General features: G+C 41.5%; 1 protein-coding gene across 1 annotated transcript; it reads left to right on the forward strand.

Annotated features, from left to right (window-relative positions):
• The first annotated feature begins 1,819 nt into the window (after nt 1-1,819).
• Nucleotides 1,820-12,358, forward strand: LOC122767045 (extracellular calcium-sensing receptor-like). Its single transcript, XM_044022386.1, has 9 exons — nt 1,820-2,189; nt 2,444-2,738; nt 2,875-2,961; nt 3,587-3,856; nt 4,450-4,656; nt 4,735-5,010; nt 5,230-5,457; nt 5,541-5,664; nt 11,390-12,358. Exons 1-9 carry the CDS (start codon nt 1,939-1,941, stop codon nt 12,298-12,300), a joined length of 2,649 nt encoding a protein of 882 aa, XP_043878321.1. The 5' UTR covers nt 1,820-1,938; the 3' UTR covers nt 12,301-12,358.
• The last annotated feature ends 911 nt before the right edge of the window (nt 12,359-13,269 follow it).

A 13,269-nucleotide genomic window follows, 5' to 3' on the forward strand; every position in this document is an offset into this window, starting at 1 on the left:
CAAATATGCAGATGCAGTGGAGGTATTTGCCATTTTGGCCTCCAGCTTTGGCCTCTTGGTGGCGCTGTTCGGACACAAATGTTTCATAATCCTGTTGACACCAGAGAGAAACACAAAGAAAGCCATCATGGGTCGAGGCATTGGATCATAAACAGTGCAAGGGACATAATTTGTCATTTCTAGCTACATTCTACATACAAAATACAAGTAGAATAATGTTTTAATACTCAAATTAATATCATTTCACAAGAGAAAGGATTGATGGTAAATACATGTTTTTGAATCTTTTGAATTATGTTATGTCTGATATAGTATATTGATCCTTATGATTTAATTAGTTTTACCAGTTAACAAATACAGTTTTCATTTATCACTTTAACATGATCAAATCTCATCATCCCCTGCATTTCTCTAGTCGCTCCCTCCTCAGCAGCTCCTTATCATTACAAATAATTTTTAAAAGATAGTAACTTTGTCCAAAAATGTCCTCATTATCATCGTCTTGCTCGAAAATATAACCCTCAGCTTCCTCTACAATTAGCACCACAGATATAGGCAATGCTGGTGGACAGATGTCCTCCACAACAGAAAACAAAACAGCTGCTTTCCATGCTTAACTGTCATCATGCAGTCCACTCAGCTATTAGCTACTCTCATTGCCAATTAACATGGCAAAAACATGCATATATCTTCAAAAGTACCAAAGAACTTTAAGTCTTCATGACATGGCTCATGGACCACAAGTTGCGCTTTTGCAAATTTACACATTTCTTGTATTTAGATACAACACAAATTAGATACATGTGGAAGTGTGGAACAGCTCACTATTTGGCAGTCAGTGTGTTCCATTACACATCTATGTAAAACATTCAATGCACTCAACATGTGTTCCTCAAATTGTGTTCATACAATAGACAAATGTTAAATTGATGTATACTGATCCTCTGTTTTATTACAATTAAATACAGAAGTAAATGTGGATGTAACTGGTGAATAACAAAGTATCATTAAAGTGACGTATTCACATGTACAGTATGTAAGACTTACCATCATCTAGGTGCGGCATATGTATTTTATTTTGCCATCACTGTAAGTGCACTGGACTCTCCTTGTTGGTATAGACTGCCTCCTGTTATGTCTGGGCATCTTCACCATTCACAGCGAATATGGTTGGCCTGAATTAGCATTGAAGGCGAGCAAAAGTGAATTGTCATTTTTGTCAAAGTTAACAACCTGAAACACAAAGAACTAACAATGTGAATAATCATAATATTACAAAACTTGACAAAAACTTTTTTAATTGATTTATATTAAATTTATGTTAAGCAGAAAATAAGGATGGGGATTGAACATTTAGTTAAAATGACTTTGCTCACCTGACATAATAGTGCAAATAATTTGTATGCAAATTTTGACTGACCTTCCCATGCACATCAAGCATGATGTGAAGAAATAAATAAATAATGAAGACAAGGGGATAAAAATCATCATCGAGTGATGATGACCTGGTGCTGGTTTTACTTGAAAAGAAGAAACCGAGAATTATATAATTGGGCAAATGCTGGCAAAACATTGAAAATCTAATTGCTTGTTTTACAGAATAAAGACGAGTAGAGCAGGTAAAAGAAAAATAACAGCCAGAGCAATAAGGAGGACTATTTTAGGATTGGCACTGTAAAATTTACATTTTTAATAAATAGTGTCAATAATATTCTGAGTTGTGGCTATTTATTTCGTAATTTCTACAATGAAACATTAAAATACCAAAGGAAAACATTAGTACAAGTCAGTATCAGATGGGATTTATTTTGGGCCCTGCCCCTACAGCTTCACATTCACATCCTCCGCACTGATGGGTGGTGTTACAAGGTGAATCAACATGGGCACGAATCAATAAAATGTAATGATATTGTGATAAGACTGCAATAAGGAAAGGAGATGAGCCAGAGGAAAGTCATGAGGGCATTTTTAGACACCGGCCTCATCTCCCTAATGTTGTACTTCTGCTTTTCCTCTGCTTTGTCCTCCTCTCTCTATTCCTCCTCTTGTCACTCACAGGGAAAGTTTCATCTAAATGGCATGCACAAAAAGGAAGATGTGATTCTAGGTGGACTGTTTACAATCAACTTAATTTCTACCTATGCTGACCTGTCTTTTACCTCAGAGCCACAAAAGCCTGACTGCTATGGGTGAGTCAATGAGGGAAGCAGCAGAAAGCTGATGATTTTGAATATATATGATCAACGTTAAATATTTACATTATGAATATATGTGATTTTTAATAATGTTTGTTTTTTTGACCTCTTCATTGTTGTTTCCCATATTCCCATATATTATTATGTTGAGGTAGTTAATTGGTTGAATTCCCAGTATACAGTTGTGTAGCATGTACGTTAACTATATCATTGCTTTAAATTTGTAAACATTTGTGTTGTGATGTTAGTTTTTATGTAATAGGATTCAGACAGGCTCAGACCATGGCCTTTGCTATTGATGAGATCAACAGAAACTCCAACCTGCTGCCTAATGTGACTCTGGGATACAGTCTGTATGATAACTGCAACCAACTAGGAATTGGATTTCGTGCAGCACTGTCTTTAGTCAGTGGTCAAGAAGAGCAAGTTACATTAGAAGACAATTGTGTAGGAACTCCTCCAGTCCTAGGGATTGTGGGAGATACTTCCTCTACTCGTACTATTGCAGTCTCTGCTGTCATAGGTTTGTACAGAGTGCCTCTGGTAAGTTTACCTCCCTTTTTTTTCCCCCAATTTTGTTTTTATCATTGTGATTTCAATTCTAAACATGATTTAAGTGTACATACAGTTTTAAACATTAGAACCATGTTTTAGGATGCCCAGTCTGTGTGTTTTGCAGGTGAGTTATTTTGCCACATGTTCCTGCCTGAGTGATCGTCAAAAGTTTCCATCTTTCTTTAGGACGATCCCAAGTGATGCATTTCAGGTGAATATTATTCTGCAAAGTGACAATGCATAAAGGACCACTCCTGTTTAGTCATGTTATGTGTTTCATTTACAGAATTGTGTGGTGTCAGATATACAACACTTAAAGACAGTGATTAACCCTTCGAGCAGATCTGGGTTTTTTTGTGTTGCTGAGTCAAAGATAAGATTCATTTTATATTGCTTTTTTAGTCGTGATATAAAGTAACAATAATTGTGCAGTAGTCACAAAATAGACCTTCTTTTTTTTTCTTTTTGTCCATAAAAATTAGCCAAATGAACTTTGAACTGTGACATATTTCCAAATTTCACATATTCAATACGATTTTTTAAACAGTTTTAATACTTTTTGCTCAAGTGTATTTGTAAAGTTGATGAAAAATCTTTTTTCTTTTCATCATATTATCTAAGTTGTGCTTAAAAAAATTGATATAAGACACTCTATAATGCACATTTGTATAGCCTCTGTATATACTGTACATTTTAACATAGTAATGGCAAAAAGGAGCCAAAATGCCCTGTGTTCTAAGGGTTAAACATGAGTCTTTGATGAAACTGTTTAGCAGGATTTCTTGTGAAAATTATTCCAGACTGTGCACTAATCCCTCTGCTCTGTGTCCACATAGGTGAATGCTATGATTCAGATTCTAAAACACTTTGGCTGGACTTGGGCAGGTCTGCTCATCAGTGATGATGATTATGGAGTCCACGCTGCCCGATCCTTTCACACAGATCTGGGTCCAGCTGGTGGAGGTTGTCTGGCTTACACAGAGATTTTGCCCTGGGGTGACGACCCTGCTGAATTAAGGAGAATAGTGGATGTGATGAGGAAATCTACAGCTCGAGTGGTGATTGTGTTTGCACATCAGATCCACATGAGTCAACTAATGGAAGAGGTCAGTCATAAATAATTTTACTTGTAATGTTCTCAAGAGTAAAATAATAATTTAAAAAGTACATGAATTTGTATGAAAATGAAGTTGTAGTTTTATGAATATGTTGAAATGGACATGAATTCAAAAGACATTAATGTAGTTAATGTACATCATGAAAGAAATCAAAACTGAGTATCTGTTAGTCCACAGGACAGAAACTATTCTAGTAGTTTGAACAATGGTTATCAATAGCAGGTCTAGTGACCTGTATAGGGTTCTATGAAGATGTCCCAGGGAATTCCCAGAAAAAAATCTAATGAAATATGAATATAAATTTCATAAAAACAAAACAAAAACAATAAAGGTTATATATTTAAGAGTGAAAGTATGAATGAGTAGAAGGAGTTTAAAGATACTTGAAAATGTTGAAAAATGTCTTCATTCATTCCTATGGGAAAAAACCTGTGGAAAATGTTAAATAATTGGGAAAATACAGATTTTTTTAAATATTCAGTCGATGATGATGAAATTTGAATGATTTGAATGGTTTATTATTGGTGGGATGGCTTGCTCAACAATCCCACTAAATATACTTGTTATAATGCAATATACAGGTGGTGAGGCAGAATGTGACAGGCCTACAGTGGATGGCCAGTGAAGCCTGGACAACAGGCCCTTCACTTCAGGCTCCCCACCTAATGCCGTACCTGGGTGGAACACTAGGAATAGCCATCCGTCAAGGAGAAATACCGGGACTCAGGGACTTCCTGTTACAAATACGTCCTGATCTACATCATAACAACACAGATGGAAGCAGCATGGTGAGAGTTTACCTCTGAATTTGAATTTGTGAGAATAGTACACTGGCATAAATTAAAAAAAACTTAATTAACTTCCAGGTGAATCAGTTTTGGGAACACACATTTCAGTGTAGATTTGCACCACCTCCAGCAGGTTGGGTGGAAGCTGGAGGAGAATTATGCACTGGACAGGAAGTTATAGAGAATGTGGAGACTGAGTTCTTGGATGTTTCAAACCTCAGGCCAGAGTATAATGTGTATAAGGCTGTGTACGCTCTGGCGTATGCTCTTGATGACATGCTGCAGTGTGAGCCAGGGAGAGGACCTTTCAGCAACAACACCTGTGCTCATTTACAAAGACTGGAGCCTTGGCAGGTGAGATATCAGTTTACACTCAACTCTTAACTTCACTTGCTTTGTATTTTTGTGTCAAAATGTGAAGAAATAATACAACAAATCCTTCTTGTATTATTCTTTAGAGAGTGAAATGTATTGTACAGCAATCCCTACAATTGAAATGCTTGAATATAAACAATTTATGCAATCATTAGTTCTTTGCAATCTTAGTTTTTTCCCTAATCTGGATATTCATAGATTATGCATTACTTGGAAAAAGTCAACTTCACCACATCTTTTGGTGATGAAGTGTCATTTGATGAAAATGGTGATGCCTTACCTGTATATGACATCATGAACTGGGTGTGGCTCCCTGATGGAAGAACTAAAGTTCAGAGAGTGGGTGACGTTAAGAGGTCAGCCTTCAAAGGTGAAGAACTCACACTGGATGAAGACAAAATCTTCTGGAACTTTGAATCCAAACAGGTAACCTCTTACTTTTTAGGCTATGATTTATTTGCCTTGTCATTTCATGTTACTCTAACCGATACTAAATTTTCTCCCCATAGCCTCCTCAGTCAGTGTGCAGTGAGAGTTGTCCTCCAGGGACTCGCATAGTTAGAAAGAAGGGGGAACCTGAGTGTTGTTTTGACTGTGTCCCTTGTTCTGAGGGAAAGATCAGCAATACAACTGGTGAGTGTAAACCTTTAAACATGTATTTCATCCCTTACCCTCTTTTCATAGACCTGTATTTTCAAGATGGCGCCAAATAATAAGTCCCATAAACCTTGTGTTTTCTTTAGGACCATCAATAATCAATAATCAATAGTAATAATAATAATAATAATAATAATAATAACAATAATAATAATAATAATAATAATAATAATAATAATGACAATAATAATAATAACAATAATAATAATTGATCACCATCAATCTTAATACTCCCCAACGTACTTGTTTTGAAATCTCATCAGAAACCTGTAACACATTTCTCAAGTTCTTGTGGACAAGACTGAGAACATTAGGACACACATCTCTCCTCCCTTGCATGATCCTTCAATCACCTTCACCTGCTCTGCTATTTTTCACCAGTTTGAACCTGTGTCACTGACTTCCCTTCAGCAAATGATAGATCATTTAAAACCTTCAGCCTGTCCTACAGATATTGCCCGCTTGCTTGTCTTAAAGACATTAAAGACTGGATGGCTTTAAATTTTCTAAAGCTCAATGAAAACAAAACAGAAGTCATTCTTTTTGACAGACACAACCCTGTCTTGGACCTTTCCCCTGGACTCTTTTATCAAACCGTCTGTAAAGAATTTAGGGGTCATAATGGATAAGGATTTTAAAATGGGCAAACAGTGGTCAAATCAAGTTTTTTCCATCTGCGTCTTTTATCTAGGGTTAAGTCTTTTTATCTCTTAATGATTTTAAAACGGTTATGCATGCTTTTATCACCACACGTCTTGACTACTGTAATGCGCTCTACGTTGGTGTTAGCCAAGCCTCTCTGTCTCGCCTGCAGCTGGTTCAGAATGGAGCAGCTCGTCTTTTAACTGGTACTCGTAAACATGAGCACATCTCCCCTGTTCTAGCTTCACTTCACTGGCGTCCTGTGCGTTTAGGATTGATTTAAAGATTTTATTATTAACATATAAATCATTGAAATCATTGGATCATCTAACCAGCTGCTTCTGGCTGTCCCGAGGTCTAGACTAAATCTTGGGGGGACAGAGCCTTTTCAGTAGCAGCTCCAAATGTAATCAAGCTCAACTACACTTTGTTGTAGCTGGCTGGCTCAACCCCTTGACTCTGTGTTGTGTTAAATGATGGCCAGGAGGCTTGCATTGCAGTTTAAGACACCATTTATTCTGGACAGGAAGAAAACATGTACTGATCACATACAGGCTCGACAGGCGGCTTAAGTGCAGCACACTTGAATGCATCTGTCATTAACTGGTAGCGTATCTAACACATCTTGCCTTCCCTTAACAAACACGTGTAATGTTCAACCAAAATAACCATCACAACAGTCAAAAATATCAGTCTGGTAACAAGTTTCAACAACCTCCTCGCTCTGGATCTTGCACCCTCTCTAACCTCCCCATCCCCAATAGGGGATCCGGTTCTGTCAACAGTCTCGCCAGCCAGAGGTCTTGAGAGCCACCACCAATAGCTAAGCTGTCACCAGAGTCAGGGCTTTCACTAGTCACCCGAGTCACGGGGGGGTCAAGATCCGACAGTCTGTGAGGTGTCTGGTCAACCATCTCGGCCACTGTGATGTCAGCAGATCGAATAGTGGCTGCCTCACATTGACGGCCAATCTCTGCGTTCTCAGACCGGTCAACACTCTCCAAGTCCACTGTGCCCTCAGTCTCAGACAGTAGGACAAATACCCATACTCTAGTCCTGTACTCAACAGAATCCACAGAGACATCAGCAACTGACTCTCTCTCATCCTCAATATCTGCAAAGCTGGAAATAGATGATACCTCCACCTCCGAAGAAGCAGCAAAGAAAGAAAATTCACTGGCATTATCAGATTGCGATGCACAACTTTCTGCCCAGTGTCGGCATGCTGGATCTTAAAGGTGTCACACTCCTCATTCTTTCCCATCACCACATAGATGGCACTTTCCCAGCAGTCAGAAAGCTTCCTTTTCCCTCGCCCACCTTTGTTAGCCAGCAGTACATGGTCACCCACATCCACTGGCGCTCCACGTACTTTGCAGTTGTAAAGGTTAGTGTGACGCTGCAACTGCTTTAATGCGATAGCCTGAGCTATGTTCATAGCTTCCGACAGGTCCTTGCGCAGAGAATGGATGAAATAATCATCTGCAACCTCAGGGTTGTCAAGAACAGAACCAAAGATGACATCAATTGGGACCCGTGGCACCCTGCCAAACATGAGCAGGAATGGCACAAAGCCGCTTGTTTCATGGACCTTATAGTTGTACACCATGTCAAAGACTTCAGAGCCTCAGGCCACCTGCGTTTTGCTCTAACATAACAATATCCACTGTTGTCCTTGGTGTCCAGCTTCATCTTCACCATGGAGCACAGTGAAGATGGAACCACATACAGGTAAGTCTTCTTCTTTGTTACAGCGTTCTTTGCCACACAAAACAGTACACTATCCCTTAGTATCAACTTATCCCAACCTCTCAGTAGCTTGATTGCACCAACTGATTCCTTAGTGCACTCTCGACGGTCTCCGACCTCTCTCAAAAAAGAAGATAACTCTACTGAGAACACTGTCACGCCGCTGCTCCTCCATCAACATTTCACGGGAAAGCACCTCTGAGCCGACACGCTCTGCTGTTAGCACAGTCTGGGAGAACTGAGGCAGTAAGAATGCAGTTGGGAAGACCCTGCAGTCCTACAGATCATGTGCATCTAATACAGCTGCAGCCTCATGGGATATTAGGGTGCCAGCCTGAGCAACTGCTGCACACTGAGAAGTGATGACCTGGCCGCCACTTTCTTATCGAATGGATGAGCAGACCAGCGAAAAAGATCCTGCACTCCATGCGTACACACAGCTGCCGCCTCCGCCAGCAGGTCCTCATAAGGCGCTCTATTCAGCCGATGGAACGCACTGGGCTGCAAAGGGGTCCTGCTTAAGGCGTCAGTCACAACGTTTCTGGGACCATGAATTTACTTAATGTCAAACTGGAAGGGTGCTAGCTTCGCAATCCACCTCAGCTCTCACGCATCCAGTCGAGCCTTGAATGTAGGTCAAAGGATTATTGTCAGTCCATATGGTGAACTGATGACCCCTCAAACAGTGGTGGAACTTGTCACACACCACCCATTTCAAGGCAAAAAACTCTGGCCTGTGGGCGGGGTATCTGGACTGAGCATAACCAAGCGACTTACTCGCAAATGCAATGGGCCTCGCAGTTGATTCACCAGCAGGGACTTGTGATAGTACAGCACCAAGTCTATTGCATGAGGCGTCCACTGACAGGAGAACATGGTCGTTAAAGTTTGGGTGGGAAAGGGGGACTTGGACCAAAAGAGCTTGCTTGAGTGAGTGAAAAGCCTGCTTGCACTCATCCATCCAGTCCTCAGCACTTAGCTTTCTGTGAACCTGCTTGCGGCTCTTCCCACTTCCTCTGGGGCTTTTACTGCCTGTTGGGAGTCCGAACAGTGGCTTGCCTATTGCAGAACAGCCCTCAATGAACTGCTGGTAATATACCACATCCCCAGGAATGATCTGATGTCTTACAACAGACACCCTCATCCTTGCGACCCTAGCGATCCTTGCAACCCTGATCAGACCTCGACCTTTGTCCAAGTGGCACTCTACTGCCCCAACTGCTGGCAGGATTCTATGCTGGTAGATCCAGGCTTTGAACCTTCCAGGGAGCCCAGACTTGTCCACTGCTCTTCGCCAGCCCTCCAGGTCTGCACTGGTTGCTTTGATAGGGTAGTTATCCTTCAGGCTGCAGTTGAAGATGATCAGATGTTCTCCCAGCCTGAAGCAAACTTGTCTGTGAACTTCCCCTTCTTCAAAATCAAGGACTTTGTTGGCTTGCCATGATCCTCTCCAAGCCCTAAAGTATCCACCTGGCTACTGGTAAAGTTGTTGTTGTCATTGTGAGGTCATCCATGAAGGCTCTGATGGGAGGTTGTCTTACTCCAGATTTGCTGAGGGGACCTCTGCATTCTGCTTCAGCTCCTTTGACCAGCATGTCCATAGCCAGTGCTAAGAGGTTCATTGAAATGGTGCAACCAGTGATTATGCCCACTTCTAACTGGTGCCAGTCAGAGGTCAACTGGCCAGATGAGACTCTCAGGCTGTAATAGTCCAGGATGAGGTCTCTTATCTTCTGGATTACATGGTATTTCTCCAGTGTGGCCTCCACTAGCTTATGGGGTATGGAACCATAAGCATTTGTAAGATCCAGCCACAGCGCAGCTAAGTCACCACTGCTTTCATCTGGCTCCCTGATGAGCTGGGTTACCAGGGAACCAGGAACTCCCGTTATTCCTCACTTCTGTAATGACATGTTGATGTATTTATTGCTCACCCAGAAACTGGAGCATCTCTTGGCCACAATGCTGAAGAAAATTTTGCTCTCCACTCAAAGTTTTCAAACTTCTCTTCTTGTACACTCCCTCAGCATAGCTTTGTGACTGGGCAATCTCCCCTCTCCTCCAAACCACCTTCAGAACCCTACAAGGCCAATGTAGTAGCTTTGAGCAGTTATTGTATACCTTATAGGGGACACCACTTGGGCCTGGTGCTGAGCTTGATCTTACTCTTCTCACCACTTTCCCCACGTCACCTAGGCAGGGTTCCTTGGTTGAAGTCCGCTGTAGGTTCCGATGGTGTAATCAGTGCATCGCATGGACCTAGGGGTTGTTCTCTGATGGGGTCACTGTATGTGGTTTTGAGGTGTTTGTTAATGGTATCCTTTGAGCAAGTAAGGTGTCTGGTCCTCTTCTGGCCAAGTAGATGCTTGGTCAACTTGAGATTCTCTTCTTCTCTTTGAAGATTGGGGCAACCTGATCCTTTGTTGGGCCAAAGGAGCACAGCCAGTTGTTATGGCCTTGCTGGCTTCGGGAGCTCTGTAGGTTGTTGAGAGGGGTTGAGGGTTTTTACGGTGGCAGATGGGCTGGTGGCTGCAGGTCTTGGTGACACTAGGAGGCTCTGGGCACTGTGTGTTGCCTCTGGGCCTAGCTCCTACTGCATCTGACCAGAAGTAACTTCTTTACGTTGTGTCATCGTCGCCAATAACTCTTTTCACCCTGTCTGACAAAGGCATGCTCAGTGCTGGCTGATAAACTATGTTAACAACAGACTATGTTTAGCTTGCATTGGTGTCTCATTGACATTCACACAGGATCATTAAAGATAGCCTTGGTAGAGGAGACAAGTTGCTGATAAACAACCTACCGTCAGTATACTTGGCCCAGTGGCTATGGCGGCAGCTACGATCAGGCCCAGGCTTCAGCAGCTGGTTCCAAGCAAAACAACAGCAGCATTTTAAATCAGTGACCCACCTCCTTATCTAACAAAGGCTCAGTATTTGAGATTGTCATAATTCTTAAAATGATCATCTCAAACAAATCCATACATGATAAAACATACTCAAAGGCTGTGGTACCAAATCAACTGTATTCCCTGTATAGGCCAAACAAATCTTTGATGACTAAATGCTGAGAAAATATAACAGCAAAAGCTTGTGAATTGACGTTGGTGTTGTTTTGTTGAGAAATGTTTTTTTTTAAAATGAATTTTAACCACTGCCTTTTCAACTTGTAATTCTTTTTTGGGAGTACTCTTTGTGCAGCACATTTTGTGATTTTTAACATGGAAAACCCTTTTAAATACAAAAACTATATAAAGCAGTATAGAAAAGGTAAATACTGTAAAAGGATATCTGTCCTCTTCTTCTCTCAGACACCTTGGAGTGTACCAGCTGTCCCGAAGATTTCTGGTCCAGCCCCCAGCGTGACCACTGTGTTCCTAAAAAAACAGAGTTCCTCTCCTACCATGAACCTCTGGGTATCTGCTTAACAACTATCTCACTGTTGGGCACATTTATGTGTGTTGTTGTTCTGGGCATCTTCATCCATCATCACAGCACACCTATAGTTCGTGCCAACAATTCAGAACTTAGTTTTCTTCTCTTGGTGTCGCTCAAATTGTGTTTCTTGTGTTCATTGCTCTTCATTGGACGACCCAGATTATGGACTTGCCAACTAAGACATGCAGCATTTGGCATCAGCTTTGTGCTTTGTGTCTCATGTATCCTGGTGAAAACCATGGTGGTTCTGGCTGTGTTCAGGGCCTCTAAACCAGGAGGTGAGTCCAGTCTGAAGTGGTTTGGTGCTATGCAGCAGAGAGGGACAGTTCTGGTTCTGACTTCTGTTCAAGCAGCAATCTGCACTGTCTGGCTTGTCTCTGCTTCACCAGTGCCTCATAAAAACACCCAGTATCACAGTGACAAGATAGTTTATGAGTGTGTAGTTGGGTCCACAGTTGGTTTTGCAGTTTTACTTGGTTATATTGGTTTACTGGCTGTCCTCAGTTGTTTGTTAGCTTTTCTAGCAAGGAATCTTCCAGACAGTTTCAATGAGGCCAAACTCATCACATTCAGCATGCTGATCTTCTGTGCAGTGTGGGTGGCCTTTATCCCTGCTTACATCAGCTCACCAGGGAAATATGCAGATGCAGTGGAGGTATTTGCCATCCTGGCCTCCAGCTTTGGCCTCTTGGTGGCACTGTTTGGACCCAAATGTTACATAATCCTGTTGAGACCAGAGAGAAACACAAAGAAAGCTGTGATGGGTCGAGGCATTGGGTCATAAAAACTGCCAGAAATAAAATATACACAAAAATGCAGCGTTTTAATTTATATTTATACGTTTTAATTTATATTTCACTAACTATGTAAATGTAAAAATATTAATGGTAAAAAATGCATTTAAATGTAACAACTTAAAATATATTCATGAACACTTTTTTAAATGACTTTTCTCTTTTCCAGTGTGCAATTAAGGTCTATGTATGTGTATGATTCTTTCAATGCCCTGCTCAATGGACAGACCATTAAGATGCATCTCACTCCCGTCCTCCGTCGGACATATAATCGTCCACGTTGGGATGTGCAAAACTGCTCGGCAGCAGTCTTACAAAAAAATAATTGTAAGACTGATCTTTTTAGCTTTTTAAGGTCCTGCGTGAAGTCTGTTTGTATTTCTGGTCCCACTCCTCGCTCGGCCGCGGAACAGGTCGTTTCAGCAGAATCATCAGTCTCCACACCTGGCTCCAGTGCACATGCACAGCTCTTAACTTTGGTTTTATTGACAATTTTAATTTATTTTGGGACCATTGCTCCTTTTTTAAACCCGACGGCATTCACCCAAACTTGATGGGTAGCAGCATGCTAACTGCAAACATTCTCCATGCTGTTCAATCACATTCACGTGCGTGACTGTTTACCTCACACGCCCTCTCCCCCCCGGAACATCCATCACCTCTACTCTCCCAGTCTACATTCTCCCCCACTAGCTCCCCCTACCAGCCACACCTGTCACCAACAGTATCACCAGAGTTTATCCCCATACCCACCATCATCAGCCATAGACCCCCCATCGACACAGCACATCTCAGGCCACCGTCATTTCCCACCATGGACACAATAAAAATCTCATTCGGATCCCACTGAAAACTCCCCGGTCTTCTGCCAGCAACTCCCCATCCTCTCCAGTTAACTTCTGTCTATTAAATGTCAGTTCCCTGAACAATAAGTCCTTTATATTTCAAGATTGTATTAC

Source organism: Solea senegalensis, linkage group LG3 (assembly GCF_019176455.1).
Source record: "Solea senegalensis isolate Sse05_10M linkage group LG3, IFAPA_SoseM_1, whole genome shotgun sequence".
In the NCBI taxonomy this organism is placed as follows: Eukaryota; Metazoa; Chordata; class Actinopteri; order Pleuronectiformes; family Soleidae; genus Solea; species Solea senegalensis.

Excerpts from the sequence above, each read along its gene's own strand:
- LOC122767045 (XM_044022386.1), top strand. The coding sequence starts at position 1,939 with ATGAGCCAGAGGAAAGTCATGAGGGCATTTTTAGACACCGGCCTCATC. Across the intron at positions 2,739-2,874 it reads GTTTGTACAGAGTGCCTCTG|GTGAGTTATTTTGCCACATG; the intron begins GTAAGTTTACCT and ends TGTGTTTTGCAG. Across the intron at positions 5,665-11,389 it reads AAAGATCAGCAATACAACTG|ACACCTTGGAGTGTACCAGC; the intron begins GTGAGTGTAAAC and ends TTCTTCTCTCAG.